We start from the raw sequence: 16,369 nt of genomic DNA, 5'->3' as shown, positions 1-16,369 counted from the left end.
ACATTATTCCAGAGAGGCTGAAGCTTCTTTAAAACACCGTTTCAGATTTGTGACAATAAAAACACATTTTATATGCGTCCACATGTAACTTGTCCCCAGCGCTGTCAGAAGTGGTAACTTAAATTGTTAACGTTTTAATGCCAAAACGTTTCACTAAACTCCTTTCAGAATTTTGATCATTTAAAATTTGCATACTTATACATATCATGACCAAACACCTTTTACAATCAGTTTGTAATCAGTCCTGAGTAAATTAAGTATGACTGCAGCAGCATGTTAAAAGAAATGTGTTTTTGGGTAAAGCGGTTGGACATTTTGAATGCATGTCAAGTTGAAGATTGTTTTTTAGTAGTGTCTTGTTGTATTTTAACCTGTGAAGCACCTTGGTCAACCTTTAAGTGTGAAGAGTGAAGTCTTGGTCTTGAGTTCAGGAGGATTCGTGGTGTTTGTGTGTTCTGGATCGTCAGCGTTTCTGTGTGTGTTTGCAGGATGTTGAGCCGCCAGAATGTGCAGCCTCAGAGGAGACGACATCATAGAGACGCCGGAGCAGGAGACAAAACGCACAGGTGGACGGACAGACGGTCTCTGCACCTGCAGATGAATCCTCCAGTACCAAATCAAAGGTAAGACCGCACATGTTTATAGAATCTTATTTTCACCTTGTCTCTGAACAGATAGTTGGAAAGCTCGAGCAATAATAAATAACCAACAGCTAAAGATCCGTCTGCTGGGGAGGAATTACAACTTTTAAATTTGGGGAAAGTAATTTGGTTGGTTCTGATGCTCCACAGTGATTTTACATTTATTGCACAGCATGTTTTGGGCATCACCCCCTAAAACCTTGTTAATGTGACCTCAGAATCATTATAGATACGACTGTTCAGCTTCTGACATTTATCTGTAGACATTAATATAAAAAAACAGGCAGCATGAGAAACCTCCTCCCTTCTGAGCTGCATTTTATTTGCACATTAAAATCCAAACAGAAACGTCTCCTCATCAGCTTATAAGGACGAGTTTGCATCACTAACTTGCTTCACTAACCTGAGCTCCTCCGGTCACCTCCGTCCTCTCTTTTCCCAACAGCCACTTTTCAGACTGAAAACTGAAAAATAATTTAATCAGTCTGTGCAGGACGGAGCTGCCGGCTGCACCAGTTTGTACCTGATGTTCTCAACACATTAAGGGTCAGCAGTGATAAAATCCAGCTTCCAGTTACTCTCTATAAATTGAGCTAATGTTCAGTTACGCAGCTGCTGTAGAAGCTGCGCAGTCTGAAGGGGAGCAGAGATGTTAGCTAGAGCCAATAGGCTTCACTAACCTCAGGGGGGGAAACGACAGACTTTTCTTGGTGTTTAGAAGCTGACGCACCGTAACAGACACCGTACATTTACTGCCAGAACATTTACTGCCAGAACATTTTCCTCCGCTCACGTTCACCGTCACTTTCTGCCGCTCGGAACATCAAACACTCGCTGCTGTTATAACACGTAGATGTTCTTTGAAGAATAGGAAGAGGAAGCGAGCCGAGCGACGAGTGTTACCGTGCTCGCGCAGTGCGTGAGTGAAAATCAGTAGCTCATTGATTTAATAATGATTGTGTAAAATTTCAGCAGCGGTGCTCGGCCGCATGCATGGATGAAAACCTGGGCTACCAAGGACCAGCATTTCTTTCCTTTTGAGCGCTTTCCCTTTTAAAAACAAGTTCAGGTAACGAAAAATAATTTGGTATCGGTAGTTAGACTCAATTATTATAAAAATGTAAATGATACCGGCGATGTTTTGGGAGGAGACGCCGTTTACAGCCTCAGAAGTTATTTTGAAGTAAACCGTGTCTATAAACGTCTACGGTGACGGTTTCCATGACCTCAGTTAGCTTAGCATTTTCTTCAAGTGGGAGGAGCTCGTGGCGTCACGTCAGAGGTGTAAGTGAAGGCGGTTTGGTGAAAGCTTGTGCGTATTTTGGGGCAAAGTCATCAAACTGTTTGAGATTTTCATGCAGGTTTGCAGAGACCTGATCTTAGTTAGTCCCAAGTACCTGAGGCCTTACCAAGATGGCTGCCGAGGGGCGGGACAGTGAAGAACAAACTGTCTCTGTCTGTCAGTGGGCCGTGGGCGCCCAGTGTCGGGCGGTGTGGTCGGAGGACGGGCGGGTGTACCCGGCGACGGTGGTGTCTCTGGACGGAGAACGCTGCAGAGTCCGTTTCAGCGGCTACGGCAACGAGGAGGACGTGGAACTGAGCGCGCTCAAAAGTCCAGACGCTGCTCTGCGAACACAGAGAGAAAACTCCCAGGTAGCACACGCCTGAAGTGTTGACACCAGTGATAACTGCATAACTTCACAGTTTGTATTTATTTGTATTGCAGTATTCTTTTTATATATTACTGTAATGGAACAACCTGCCGCTCGACCTACAGATGAAAATTTGCCTTCTGACTAAATCTGGTATATTTACGCTGACATGTTCATTAATGCGCCCTGTCCCCTTTTAAATGAAAACATTTTGACATTTAAAGTCAGCACGCATCACGTACTCCGCCAACAACTTACAGCTCATAGTTTTTCAAACAAGGTGAATATTCCAGGATGGTTTTCTGCTATCGTGTTCAATTTTATGGACTTTTTCAACTTTTTAAAAATCTTCTAACAGAGAAAACCCATGATAACTATTTTCACCACCTAATGACACCTTGTTGTATTTGCTGAAGGAGGTCATGGGATACGGCTGACGGCCTTTGTGGGGAAACAGAGCGAGTAAGAGGGCCTCTGGTTTATAATGTTTAGGGATGCACCGAAATGAAAATTATTGGCCGAAAACGAATATTGCATAAATAAAATGGTCAAAATGAGGTTTTTCCTCAGTGTTTCCCACAGGATGTGGAGAGACTATGGTGGGGGGTCCGGGGCCCGAGAGGGTCCATTTCCTTTTAATGGACACATGTAACATGTTTTATACTTTCTGTGAATATAAGTTAATCTTATTTCCATCCTGTACAGACGCCTTATTTTGAAAATGTGTTTCCTCCTCGTGCTAAATCCATCCAGTCCGACCCGGTTTGATAAATAATGTTGTAACATGAAGACTTCACAGCGTCTCTTCATACTAAAGAGACAAACTGACAGGATAAAGTCTCTAACCTGCCTGTCAGCTCGCTCTGGGTCGCTTCACTTACCGTAAAGGCTGGAATACGTGTGCACTCCAAATGTAGGCGGGGCTAGTTTCACCTCCTTCTCACAGAGGAGAGACAGAAACACTCAAAGCGGTTCTTTTCTAAGAAGTCAGCCACAGATGGAGCGGATGTGCTGGAGACAGTTCAGTTCAGCAGAACAATTTAAAATGCTTCCACGCTGCCGTCATGGCAACGTGACTGTTCGGTAAAATGTATTCGGTCTTTTGACTCATTAGGCCGAACACAAAGTGTTTTGGGTTTTTTTTGTTAATTTCGGTGGCTGAACATTTGGTGCATCCTTAAATGTTATAACGCAGTTTTTTTCCCAACGTCATGAATGAATATCCATAAATACCTATTAAAAATGCATGTAAAAAATTAATTCTAATATCTTTTTAAAATCCATTAAAAATCATTCACCTCTAACAAAAACAACACACACACTTATTAATTAACGAATTAGTGTGAAAATCATCCATTAATTAGAACCAGGGTTTTTTGTTTATTTCTTTTTTTTAAGGCCTATTGAAGGAAAAAAAAAAACGGTTGAAAAGATTCTGAGTTTTTCATTTTAAAAGCTTCATATGTAGAACTGTGACGGAGTAAAGTTCTCAGCCTCTTGTTGCCGTCTGTCAGGACTGGAAACCGGGTTCTCGGTGTCGGGCCGTGTACTCGGAGGACGGCCTGGTTTATCCGGCTGTCGTCCTGTGGGTCAAAGGTCAGCGCTGCCGTATTCGCTTCGACAACTACAACAACGAGGAGGAGCAGGACGTCGGCCGCCTGCTGAACCCCGACGAGCTCCACGGACCCAGCAGAGCCGCTGCAGCCAAGGTAGAGACCTGGACCTGGACCGGGGATCAAACCTCAGTAGTTCTAGAGAACAGAGGATCAGCGAGTCAGAATCACATGTATTATATTACACAGTGTTACTGTGACATCGTGAGCGGCCCTCAGAGGAGGTCGTCTTCATAACTACTGAGCTCCTCTTCAGGCGTTTGTTTCATCCTGCAGGGCCGCGACTGGAAGTCCAGCGTAACCAGCAGCAAGGAGAGAGAGGGAGGAGGAGAGAGGAGGTCAGCGGGGAGAGGTGATGAGCAGAAGTTCTCCTGGGTGAGTCTCCATCATGCAGCGGTGAAACCACATGAACCAGCGAAGTGTAGTAATGTTTAAGCCTGACGGTGCCATCTGCTGGACAACTGCCGGTTCTGCATGTGTCTGAAATAAAATCCAAAGCATCAGAGACAAGAAGGTATAAATGTATGTGAAATGAAACATGAATTTTAACGCTGATTTGATTACAACAGTCATGTTTAATCATTTTCTCGTCTTACATTAAATCATGCACGGCACAAAATTGTAGGAAAGTGGCCTCAAGGGTATGAGGAACAGAAATTGAATAATGGAGTGATAGATTGTCACTGCATTTGATAAAGTGCACATTTTACTGTCTACTAATCCTCATTACCAACCTAACCTTTTCAGTACTTCCTGTCCTCACTCTTCAGATGACACCAGCATGTTTCCCATTAATTAGTCAGACTACGGCGGCCCCACGCGGTCCAACTTGTTCCGCCATAGTTTCAGAATAAGGCGAAAATAATTTTACACTTTTGGTGATGATAAATAAAATCACACACTTCAGCGTCTGACTCGAGACGCCTGTGGTTTGAGTTCAGTGCGTTAATGTTAACGAAGGGTCTGAACAGATCTGATCTGTGACAGGGTTCCCGCGGCTCCTTAAAAAGTCTTAAGGTCTTAAATTGAAATCAGGGAAATTAAGGTCTTTACCGTTAATTTGCTGTAGGTGTTAAATTTGCCGATGATGCGTTTAAGGCTGGTGGGAAAATTAAAATGCCTTATTAGCGTGTATTTGTTTGATTTTGACTCCCGCCATTAATGTAACTCGTATGTTACGTGTACGTTAGCTGCAGACGTGGACGTCTGGCTGCCTGTCATATTATCGTCAGTCGTGGCTGTGAGATTGGGAGACGCAAGTTGAAGTGGTTGGAGGAAGATCCGATCGTTCTGTCAAGCTCAAACAGCTGCAGCCTACATCAGGTCCTCCTCTCATTTGCGCAAGTCCAGAACCAAAGCTAAGGTTTCCTTTTCAATAACTGATTTTCAGCTGGTGTTCCTTAAAGAAACAGACTGTCAACCCTCAAATCATCAGCCTGCAACAAAACTGCACCTGCTATCCATCCAACTTACAAGCTCGTCCTCCTCAGTTATTTCCTGTGACCTCTGTCCTCTTCCCCTTAAAATACTGTAAGGCGGTGGGTGATGGCGTAATGGATAATGGACACGGGTTCAGTCCCCCACTGTGACCCGTCCACCATTGTGTCCCTGAGCAAGACACTTAACCCCTCGTTGCTCCAGAGCAGTGCGACCTCTGACATGTACAGCAATTGTAAGTTGCTTTGGATAAAAGCGTCAGCTAAATGAATAAATGTAAGATGCTAATTTCTCTGTGACAAGTTTGGCTGCTTTAAACTGTTTATGGACACATAACAGGTTTTTAAGGCAAACAAATGGCCCAGGAGTTTGTCCCTGGTCAGCCCCACTCTCCAGTCAAAGCATTTGGTGGGGGCTCTTTGTTCCTGAGACTGAAAGTAGAGACATAACTAGATGAGCCTTTAAAATGCTAAACTAGAAACACCTCTCTACCTCTCTTAAAGTTAATTAACCGTTTATTGAGTCTGTCTGATGCGGAGTGTGTGACTGATTGACTAGTCTCTCAAAGTAAAGCCCTCTGCTGTGAGCCAACTCCAAAATCGCCTGAGAAATGTGGGGGGGACAAAACAGAGTTTGAAATGTGGGGGGGGGGGCATGGCCCCCCAGCGGTGGATAAAGTTGGTAAAATGAGGAAAAATGATGAAACGTGGCTTCAGATCAGCTTTAAATTAATCAAACCACTTATCACTGCATTTCACATCCATTTACTTACTTTTTGTTCCTTAGTTGTCACGTGACCAAATCAAACCATTTCTCTGCTGAAGACTCTGAGATGCAGTCGAAAGCTCTCAAAGCAAGTAAGAGTCTTTGTGTCCTGTAGCTCGAGCTCAGGGTCCTGCAAAAAACCATCTTGGTTTCTTCAGTGCAGCTTTGTAGTTATTTAAATTTCTGGAAAACAAAGTTTTTCACAACCATTTAATCCTTCAGTTAATCAAACCCCAGGTGTGGCACAGCAGGGCGACCATTTAGCTCGCATACGCCCCTAAACATCGTTACGAACCTTAAGACCGTAGGGAGAAGATAATGAGGACGTGGGTTTGGCGAGCTGAATATATCAGGCGCTTTTTGTTGACGTGTTCAACTTTTGATAACATCGATGTGCTCATCAATTTCACTTTTCGTCAAATGGCCAATCACAGCCTGGACGGGGCGGGACACAAGAGTTTGACCTGCTACAGTGAACTTTGAGACGTTGAACTCGTCCTGCATGACTGGTTCTGATTATTGATGAGATTAGTAGCATTAACAAATTAAGAGACCAGTGCGGGCAATTTTTCATGCACAAGGATTTAATGAATGAAACTGCTGGAATTAATATTAGCGCCTTCTAGTGGTGAGCTGTGTAGTGTACTGTTACATAAAATGACCATTCATACAGTAAAATGTAACTTTTTATCATAATAATATAAATACTAATAGACTCATTTAAACTAGTTCCTCCTGCAGTGGAAGGCTCAGAGTGCCAGGATGTGTCCTCCTGAGAGCAACACCTTCCCCTGGTCTGATTCACTGAAGTTACTGTAACGCTGCTCACTGTTTCCATCAGGTCTGGGAGCTGCTGCTGGATCGTGAATCCGTCCCTTGTTCAAAAACTACACAAGCGCCAATGCTGCGTGTCCAGAGACCAGGGTCCTCGCTCTCAGTTCTCCAGTGTTTACACACCGTAGTTTAACACAAGGAGAAGGAGCACACACCTACTTTAAATATGTATATAATCGTTGGTTTGAACATTTGTCACATTTTTTCATTTAGTAGCACGTGCTCATTGGGGAAGAGGTTAGCGTAGAGCCCTGCACAGACGTAGGTGAGCTGTATTTGTTTATTCATTAAAGTTTCTTCTTCCTTTTCTTTAAATATTACTTAATTTATCTGATGCTTTTATCCAAAGCGACTTACAGCTGTTAATTATATCAGAGGTCACACGCCTCTGGAGCAACGAGGGGTTAAGCGTCTCGCTCAGGGACATGTTGGTGGACGTGTCACAGTGGGGGAATTGAACCCGGGTCTCTCGCACCAAAGGCAGGCGTCTTATCCACTGTCCCAACGTTCACCAAAGCCGAGCTGGTTAACCTGTGCGGTTCTGACCCGGACCTGCTGCGAGCGCTGCAGGAGGTCTGCTGATTCAGTATTTGGTGTTTTGTATGTCAGCAGGTTACAGAGAAACCCGGCAGAGTGGAAAAGGAAGAGAAGAAGAAGAAGAAGAAAGGAGACCAGCAGGGAGACGGAGCAGAGAAACCGACCAATCACAGCTTTCCATTCTTCCCTCCGTTTCCTCCTCCTCCTCAGTCGGCCTCGGGGGTAAAACCGACTCGTTAACATTCATAAAGCCGGCTCATTCATTCTCTCTCTCTCTGACGCCGCGTCTCCCTCCCCAGGGCCCCATGTCCTTCATCCCTCCTCCTCCTCCTCTCTGGACATTTGGCGCGAAAGAGTCCGCCACTCCTCCGGCCGTCAACGCCACCTCCAGCATGTTGATGCTGTGGTACATGTGTGGCTTCCACACAGGCAGCTACATGGTCAGTAACACTTTAATGTGAAGACACCAAAGAATCTAATCTAGAACCAGCAGGTGTGTCGCAGAGTTTGGACTCCCTGTTCAGAGCTGCCGTTTGTGGGACATTAAATGTGTGTGGTTGTGTTTCAGGCTCAGCAGGAGTTCATGTCCAAAGACTGAGGTAAGTCCACACCTGGACACTCTCGGGTACAAGCTCTATTCACACTCCTCAGTTTGTGATTCATAGACAGTTCATATTTACTTCTGTTCTTTTTAGCCTGAGTTAAAGCAGCAGAAAGGTGCGTTTACTGTCCGGCTGAAGTCGCGTGATGGAGGTGTGGAGTTTGTCTGTGCCCTGATATTAATTAATGTGAAAATTCAACTTGGAAACGGCTGATTTACACAGAAACAACCAGGTTTCTGGTCTGATGGCAGATTTCATTACTCAAGAGGAAAATGAACCACAGTCCAGATTTGGCTGATAACCAGTGAAGTTACTAAACGCAGTAACAGCGAGCGTCTTTAAAAGGCTTCAACAGGAAACAGAATCTATTAATCATATTAACTGTAGTTTCTTTTGCTTTCTGCTTCAGAGCCAGAGAGGATTATGGGCCAGGCTGGGACGATCCTCTTTCTTTCACAGTTTACATTTGTTTAAAATATTTTTAAGATCCTTTTTATTTGTTCTTATTTGAAAGGTCCATCATTTAGAAACCGCTGTGTTGTTTAGTTTGTGTTCAGAGACGTTTGTGTGTTTCAGTGTTTCTGTTTGTCATTTAAAAAAAAAAAAAAAGGTGGATAACATGAATCTCTTTGTTGACAATAAACGTTTGTACGGTCCACACGTCCACGGGCGTTTTCCTGTCCACACAAGCACTATCTGATCAACATAACGTTACAGCATCCGCTGCTGCATTTCTAACGATGTGGCATTCAGACCAAACGCAAATTTAATCCACGCAACGCTCTCCTCCCTGGAGTGTTAATGAGAATAAACACAACTGGCCATTACTCCAGCTGGATGAACCCTTTGCTGTGATTTAATGGCAATAAACGGATCAAACTGATGCTGAAACAGCCACAACATGATGCTGTTCTGTTGAACACATGAATTGATGTTTTGTCAGGTCTGTCAGCAGGACAGCAGCTTCTAAAATGTTTGTTTTCTGAATGGAGTTTGGATCGATCAGGGCTATGCTACGCTAACCTGTTCACAGTAAAGTACGACAGCTGGAATAAAGTTACAGACACACGTTTACTGATCTCACCAGGTAGTTCAACCTCCTCGCTTTCTTTTCTCCAAGTAACGTCCAGCTTTTATATAAATATGAAGTAGCAGTCCGACAGAGCTAACGACGCTAACGACAACAGTGGAACCGGATGTGCAGGGAAGCTGCCGAGAAGATAAATAAACGTTGAAATCTTATTTAATAAAAGCAGTTAACTCCGAGCTCCTCCCGCGAGTAAACGGCGGAGCTGTCAGAGCAGAATCCCACCGACTACAGGGGGTTTATTTGTCTAAAGGTTGCAGCGCTGCTCCTCTCCCCCAAGTTTAGCCGGCCAGCAGATTTTCAGTTGCCCGCTCTGCCTGGCGCTCTCCACACAACGCTCTGAAGCCTCGTGCGTACGGACAATCTCAACCCTCACTCGGTGTCGTGCGAATTTCTCGCTTGAGTTGAAAATATTCAACCATCGTGTCGCCGGCACCGCCCCCTTAGAACCGCCTGACAGGAAATCGCGGCTGTACACGCCTTTGCATTGACTTTGTATGTAAACTCACCGCCCCGAACGCTCTCTTCGCTTTTGGTCTGAAAGCATGGTGGCGCCTGCCGCCGCTCGACTGCGGTAATGTTTACTTTTACCTTGTGAGAATCCTTCTCCTAACACAGCTCAGGCGTGTCTCCTCCTCGGTTAGTAAATCCGAAAGCACAACAACCATCCAGCCTTTTGGCAACGCAAAAGTAACAGAAATGTGACGTCACGTGAAAACTAAATAGATTATTTCAACGATTCATCGATGCGTCGTTTTAAAAACTGCTTTAGCTTGGCGGCGGTAGCAGGATCAGCTGCGTACGTTGGTAGATGATAGATATGATAGATGTGTCACACAGCAAACATCAGACCAACAACCAGACGGCTGCTTTACAAACACAAACATCACCCGAGTACAAGTTACACTAAAGTGCAGCTGGCGGAGAGCCAGTTAACTCCTGACTGAGGTCACAACTCGGGACCCAAACGCACGTGGTCACATTTTCAGCTGAGGACGGCGGCTTACTTTGGTTTCACCTCAACAATCGGTCAGGATTTCAGTCAGATGCTACAGTTGGCAGAACACCGGCTGCTTTCTGATCAGCTGCAAAGAATTTGCGTCGATGCATTTTAGTAATCGATTTTAATCGAAAGTTTGAATTGACTAAATTAATGAATGATGTTTGTGATGCCAATACATAAATGATGAACTTATTAATATGGTGTTTATGATGCAAAGACTGGAAACGGGAGAAGTTTATTATGAGAATGTGTCCGTGTTACTTGGTTTGAGACTTGAGATAACGGAGAATATTTGTCATTTTTATTTCCGCAGTGCTTCAGGCGGTTTTGGTTTATTGGAGACGATTTCACCTGCTTTAGAAAATGATCAGGGCAACATGGGGTAGGACGCCCGCAGTGTCATTCTTACAAAATGTCACAATTTAGTTTTTTCAACACTTTCTGCCGCTAGTTTTACTCAACTAAAGATTTCCTGTTTCATCACAATTTTTGAAGTTGTTTGATCAAAGCAATTCTGACATAAGTTGATCAAATTTTTTTTAAAATGAGCTGTACAGAAAATCTTCAGTGTGTTGAGGGTCTGTTGCGTTTTGCTGCCTCCTTCGAATCGGACGCCAAACCTGCAAAGCATTTCCTGAATCGGTCACGTGGTAGGGCCGGCTCGCGAGATACGTCACCAACACATACGCGCTTCACAAAAATCATCCTGGATTACTCGACACGCGCTTCGAAGCCTCAATACGGACGGACCTTAAACTGCCAAAGTTAAAAATGTTTACGTCACCAAAACATTTTCAGTTCAATTAACAATTGAAGTTTTTTTCATTATTTCACTGTAGGATGAACCAGCTGCTCGGTCTTTCTTAATTAATATATAAATTAGTCCAAATAAAGCTTCTGAGGTGTATTAACAGGCCGTTTCAAGGTGTTGAAATGTGGTTTATTTCCTTCCGCTGCTGCAGAATAACCACAGAAGGGAAAGACAAAGTTCAGGTCAGCAAAACTGAGAAATAACGTGAATTTCAGAGAGAAACAATTTTCAGGGATGAATAACGAGTTCATCACTTGGTGTTACTGTGCTGCAGCTCACACAAATTACAAACGGATATTTCCTCTCGTATCTGGAGTTAAAGTTTAGGTTTAATCTCCAGGTTTAGAGACGCGTTCTGTGTCTGTGTTGAACTTTGTTCTTCACCTCTCTGTCGAACAGCTGGCTTCATCAGAGACGCGGTGACCTCGTCAGTCAGAGGTCGAACTCAGAGGAAGATATTAAAGCTCCTTATGTGCTTTGACGTAAACGGTGACACACGGAGACCCCGAAGCGTTGGGATGGAAACACGTCCTTCAGTGAGTCTTCTGAAATGAAGAATTCAATCCAGACGTTGTTTTAAGGGTTTTATTCTTTGCAAAGGGTCAGACAGACATGCAGAGTGTAAGACGCAGAGCCAGTGATGAAACAGGTGACTTTATACTGAGCATCACAGGGTCCAGCCGCTTCCTGTCAGTCCGAGGTCTTAAAGCAACATTCCCCTTAAAACCTGTCGAAAGGTCACAGCAGGTGGTTTCTAGAGTCGGACTTCAGAAAAACTGGTTTACGCCGTGAAGTAAAACCCACAAACTGAAGGAAAGATCTTCGTCTGCTCTGGGTTGCAAACTCCACCCGCTACTCGGGCAAAACAGTCATTGGCCTCACGGTGGCGCTATAACAAGCAGCTTTACTTTGTTGCGATTATCTCAAACGGCTTTGTTTAGAGTCATTAGGTGCGGCGCTGACTTAAGAGTCCAGCGGCCGCAGTAGCTTTTTCCAGGTCAGTCACTGATCTGAGCTCACGCAGGTAGAATGTGTCCGACTTGACGGCGCCGGTTTTATTCCCCGCCCCTGCGGTCACCTGCAGCTCACGTTAGACCAAGATCAAGTCAGCCGCTGTCATCTCGAACGCACCTGAACTTTTGCATCTTTTCTCCAGTGGGCTTCTGCTCTACAAATATCAAATTATACGACTTTTATCACTTTTCTCAAAAACCTGTTCTTGCAAACTCATCAAACGCCGTTTGCCCTGAAACTTTGTCAGGATCATCTACGGAAGTTATTGAAATAATTTGCCGATCTGTTGGGTTTTCCATTAAATTTCACTTTGTGTCTTGACGTACAATTTTATATAAATGTCCGTAGATCAAACTTTGCTTAATTTATTCATAGGTGTCATTTACACTGGCGACGCGTTTAAATGTCTGCACCGCTTTCCAACACAAAGTGACGCCCTTGAATCTATCGTAACCTAACTTGGAGCGTGTGATACGTCCTAGAGAGCTGTTTTTTTGTTTTTTTTTTAAGCCCGTCCACTTGTATTTTATTTTGCATATGATAAATCTGTTTACATCTTCACATCCATTGAAGTGTCCATCAGGGGACACCAAGCTTCAGGGTTCAGACGGGGATGTTCGCTCTTGTGTCTTTTCAGTTGCTCACTGAGGCTGTAAGTTGAAGTTTTCCTTTTCTACTTGATCCAGTGGAAATGTATTTTTCTCTGCTAAAAAGTGTTTGTGCAGCTTAAAACTTGGAAAGACAAAAGTTGGCAGGTGGGTTGAACGTTTCGCCCTCTGGTCGGGTTGGTCAGGTACATAAAATGACCACAAGGTTTTGGGTTTGGCTGCGAGTCCTTCGTCACTTTAATCTCTTTAGTTATCTGCACCTGGTCTTGTCCTCTGGAAATGTTGGATTTATCACAACCCGCTCGGATCCCGATCGTTGCTGCTATATTTTAATTTCATAGATGTGGACAGTTTGTCAGAACAGTTGGTCTCCAGCTTCATCGCAGCGTCTCGAGGATGAAAATCACCCAGAAACAGAGACGCTGCCGTCACGTCCTGTTTGCCGGGGCAGAGGTTCCTCTCCCCGCTGACCCGGAGGTGAGTCCCCTGGTCGTCTAATCAGCAGGTAAATATTGTCCCTCTGACGTCAGAGCGGCTCACATATAAGCCTTCATGTCTGAGGCTGAGACCTCAGAATCCAGAGGGACAGTCTGAGGCGTCCAGTGTTCTTCACCGTCCCGCCGAGTCCATCAGTGCCCTCCCAGTCCTGCCTGGTCCGAGTCCCTCGGTGTCCTGCCCGTTACGAGTCCCTCAGCACCATGGTCAGCGGCAGGATCCTGCTCCTCTGCGCCTCCTGCTGGCTGCTGGTAGTTGTGGGGAGCAGCGAGGAGCTGAAACAGGAGCGATCAGCTGAGGACGAGGAGAAAGTGCTGGTGAGTCGACTCCAGTTTTGATGTAGATGTAGAGACGCCGTGGACTTGAAGATGCAGGTGAAACGTCCTGTTCACATCCTGAGATCTGTCGCGGTACAAACCCAGAATTTAAACTAGTGCAGAGCTGAAAGCTGCCCGGCTCACTAAATGTGTAGCAGACGTGTAGAAAGTGTGTATCTGAGCGAGGAGTTGAAGTCTTGCCTTCTCTCTGCAGATCGAAGCTCTACAAGAAGTTCTGGAGAAGTTAAAGAACAAAGAGCCGCCGTCGTCAGAGAAGAAGCTCGGCTGGGTTCCTGCAGTAAGAACTGATTTATTCTTCTGATGATTGGTCTGTCTGCAGGGGTCCACTCGGTGGTACTTGTGACCCAAGCGGTTCCACACCCAGAATGCCCAGTCTGGTTCTGAGGGTAGATTGAAAGTCTTAAGTCGAACAAACTGAACCAGGACGTAACCGCTGATCGTGAGTTATTGACCAGAGCCTTCGAGCACAGACCCGTTAAAAGCAGCAGATATTAAATATCCAACTTGACACTGCTGAAGCTTTTATGAATGAGGTGAGAGAGATTTCTTTTCTTTGTGCAGAAGAGCTGAAGCCTGAGGTACTAAATGGACCATCCAAACCTACATGGCCCTGTGTGGGGAAAAAGTGGAATAAATAATAATAAACCTGCGTCCTCTCCAGCAGCCAGCAGGGGGCGACTTAAACCTGCGTCCCCTCTGGCGGCCAGCAGGGGGCGACTTAAACCTGCGTCCCCTCTGGCGGCCAGCAGGGGCGACTTAAACCTGCGTCCCCTCTGGCGGCCAGCAGGGGGCGACTTAAACCTGCGTCCTCTCTGGCGGCCAGCAGGGGGCGACTCCAGCGGCTGCAGGGGAGGCTTTAGGGCGGGGCTACAAAATGATTGACAAGTCGCTACCATGGCGACCTGTCAATCAGGCTAGAGTGACTCGTATCCGCTGCTCTGTGTAAATTTAACCAGCGCCGCTGGAAAAGCTCATCAGGAGTCGGCTGTCACTTTCTCTGGTGAGCACGTTTAGTTTCAATCAGTTCTGTTAAACTGACGTTAACGTGAGTTACAGATGCACCTCGCTAAGCAAGCTAGCTCCGTCCACGGCCGTTAGCTCCACCGTCACGTCTAAATACGGTCACGTCGGTGCCGCTGGTTGCAAAAAATCAACATGGCGGCGCCCTATCGGCCAAACTCGAGGATTCAAGACAGCGGTCCACAAACCAACAGGTGACGTCACCATGACTACGCCCACTGCTTTTATACAGTCTATGGTTCACGCTGTAGCTACTGTAGTTTATTAAAGTTTACTATTCCGAGCATAAGCCCCGCCCACATGGGCAGCTCCACTCAGGCTTTTCTTTAGTATATTTATTGACTGTGAATGTGTCACGAGTCCAAATTGCACCAAAGGCGACGCTGCACTCCCTTGGGACTGCAGCAACACACCCGCCATGTTTGAAGTCGATTGGATGAACGGTTCCTGACACAACTGAAATACAGACAGACAGACGGTCAGAGGTTCCTTCCTGTATTAGAGAGAAGTCAAACTCGAGGCTTCAAAACGGCGGTCCACAAACCAACAGGTGAGGTCACGATGACCACGCCCACTGCTTACAGTCTGCGGTTAAAGCTTCATCATAGAGGAGCTGACAGAAAATGAAATATTAGCATTTTCTTTAAACTTTGTGTATTTCTGTCTCAGAGTTTCTTCAGTGCCATTTATAGTTCAGAGCTCAGATGTGTCGGACTGCGTACCCTGGACCTGACGGAGCTCCTGCTGGTTTCCCGTCTGTTTTTCCTGTAATTAAAAGTTGTTGTTGTTGTTGTTGTGTGCCAGTGTGACGCGGGGCAGCAGTGTGCGGTGCGTAAAGGATCGAGGATCGGGAGGCTGTGCGCATGTCCCGGAGGAACCGTCTGTGACTTCAGCGTCCTCAAGTGTCTGTAGAGCTCACACTTCCTGTTCTAATCTACAAAATAAAGGCACGTTTTTCAAAACGCCACTGCTCTTTGTTTTCTGTCCCTCTGCAGTTCAAACATCTGCTGCACATAAGGACTTCATCGGGACATTCACATTTGTGAAGTGTTGCTCTTTAGGCTTGGGAACCGGAGGGTCACCTGTGCAAGTCCAGCACTGCCAAAGGAGCCCCTGAGTGAGCAAGGCCCTGACCCCCCTAATGGCCCCTAATTAGGAGGAGTTAAATGCAGAGGACGCGTTCTTCATGCGTTGTGCTCACTGTAAAATTGTATGAAGCCAAATAAAGTTGTTTTGTGCGGTCTCAGAGGGCGCACCTGCTGCGTTTGTTCAAACAGGCTTGGCGCCGAGGGCCTCGGACAGGAAGTCGGACTGAGGGACGGACTGACCCTGATAAAGTGCCGACGCTCCAGCAGTCCTGACATGTAAATAAAGACACATTTAAACTTTTATGAAATGTTTAAACGCATCAGTTTAAGTTGTAGCGTCACGATCAGTCGGCTGGTTTAGTCCAGTGGTTCTTAGCCGAGGGGTCGGGCCCGTCCAGAGGGCCACCAGATGAATGTGAGGGGTCGAGAGATGATAAATGAGAGAGGACCGAAGAAGATTCACAAATCTGTTTTCTGGATCTTTGACGTTTTGTAAAAGTTAATTATTTAATTAAAGTACACAGAGTAATGATGCAGGCAGCTGATTGGCTGTGCAGCTGTTCCTAATGAAAGCTTGGTCTTCATGCAACGCCAGGACACTCGAGGACATCGTACATAAAAGGTAACGGTGCACGTTCTTAAAAAAAAAAAAGTCTAAAATAAGAGGGCAAAACTGTTTGTACAAGTCGTGGATAAACGGTCATACAAAATGTAAACCACACTTTGGTGGTGTTTATTTAAAATTTCATTAAACTTATTTTTCAGTTTTACAAAATGAACCAACACATCTCGGGTAGATAATAAATATGAAACTAAATTTAAAT

General features: G+C 45.3%; 2 protein-coding genes across 4 annotated transcripts; both read left to right on the top strand.

Annotated features, from left to right (window-relative positions):
- Positions 1-559: 559 nt before the first annotated feature.
- On the top strand, positions 560-8,739 carry LOC119888481 (survival motor neuron protein-like; the record flags this gene model as incomplete). 3 transcript variants are annotated; one of them, XM_038699044.1, is given in 8 exon segments in its annotated part: positions 560-623; positions 2,106-2,294; positions 3,808-4,002; positions 4,183-4,281; positions 7,555-7,701; positions 7,779-7,919; positions 8,048-8,078; positions 8,491-8,739. In XM_038699044.1, coding segments are annotated over 7 exon segments (865 nt in total), but the record flags the coding sequence as incomplete, so codon positions are not given.
- Positions 8,740-12,096: 3,357 nt separating this feature from the next.
- On the top strand, positions 12,097-15,705 carry LOC119888482 (cocaine- and amphetamine-regulated transcript protein-like). Its single transcript, XM_038699045.1, has 4 exons — positions 12,097-13,416; positions 13,631-13,714; positions 15,262-15,361; positions 15,453-15,705. Exons 1-4 carry the CDS (start codon positions 13,303-13,305, stop codon positions 15,572-15,574), a joined length of 420 nt encoding a protein of 139 aa, XP_038554973.1. The 5' UTR covers positions 12,097-13,302; the 3' UTR covers positions 15,575-15,705.
- Positions 15,706-16,369: the final 664 nt, after the last annotated feature.

Source organism: Micropterus salmoides, unplaced genomic scaffold (assembly GCF_014851395.1).
Source record: "Micropterus salmoides isolate LMB-PRFRI ecotype aquatic unplaced genomic scaffold, ASM1485139v1 Ms_hic_scaffold_5, whole genome shotgun sequence".
Lineage (NCBI taxonomy): Eukaryota > Metazoa > Chordata > Actinopteri > Centrarchiformes > Centrarchidae > Micropterus > Micropterus salmoides.
Note: the sequence above shows the minus strand (reverse complement) of the source record. Positions and strands in the feature narration are given on the sequence as shown.

Coding starts and splice junctions, on each gene's coding strand:
- LOC119888482 (XM_038699045.1), top strand. CDS start 13,303: ATGGTCAGCGGCAGGATCCTGCTCCTCTGCGCCTCCTGCTGGCTGCTG. Junction 13,715..15,261: donor AGCTCGGCTGGGTTCCTGCA/GTAAGAACTGAT, acceptor GTTGTGTGCCAG/TGTGACGCGGGGCAGCAGTG. Junction 15,362..15,452: donor TGACTTCAGCGTCCTCAAGT/GTCTGTAGAGCT, acceptor GTCCCTCTGCAG/TTCAAACATCTGCTGCACAT.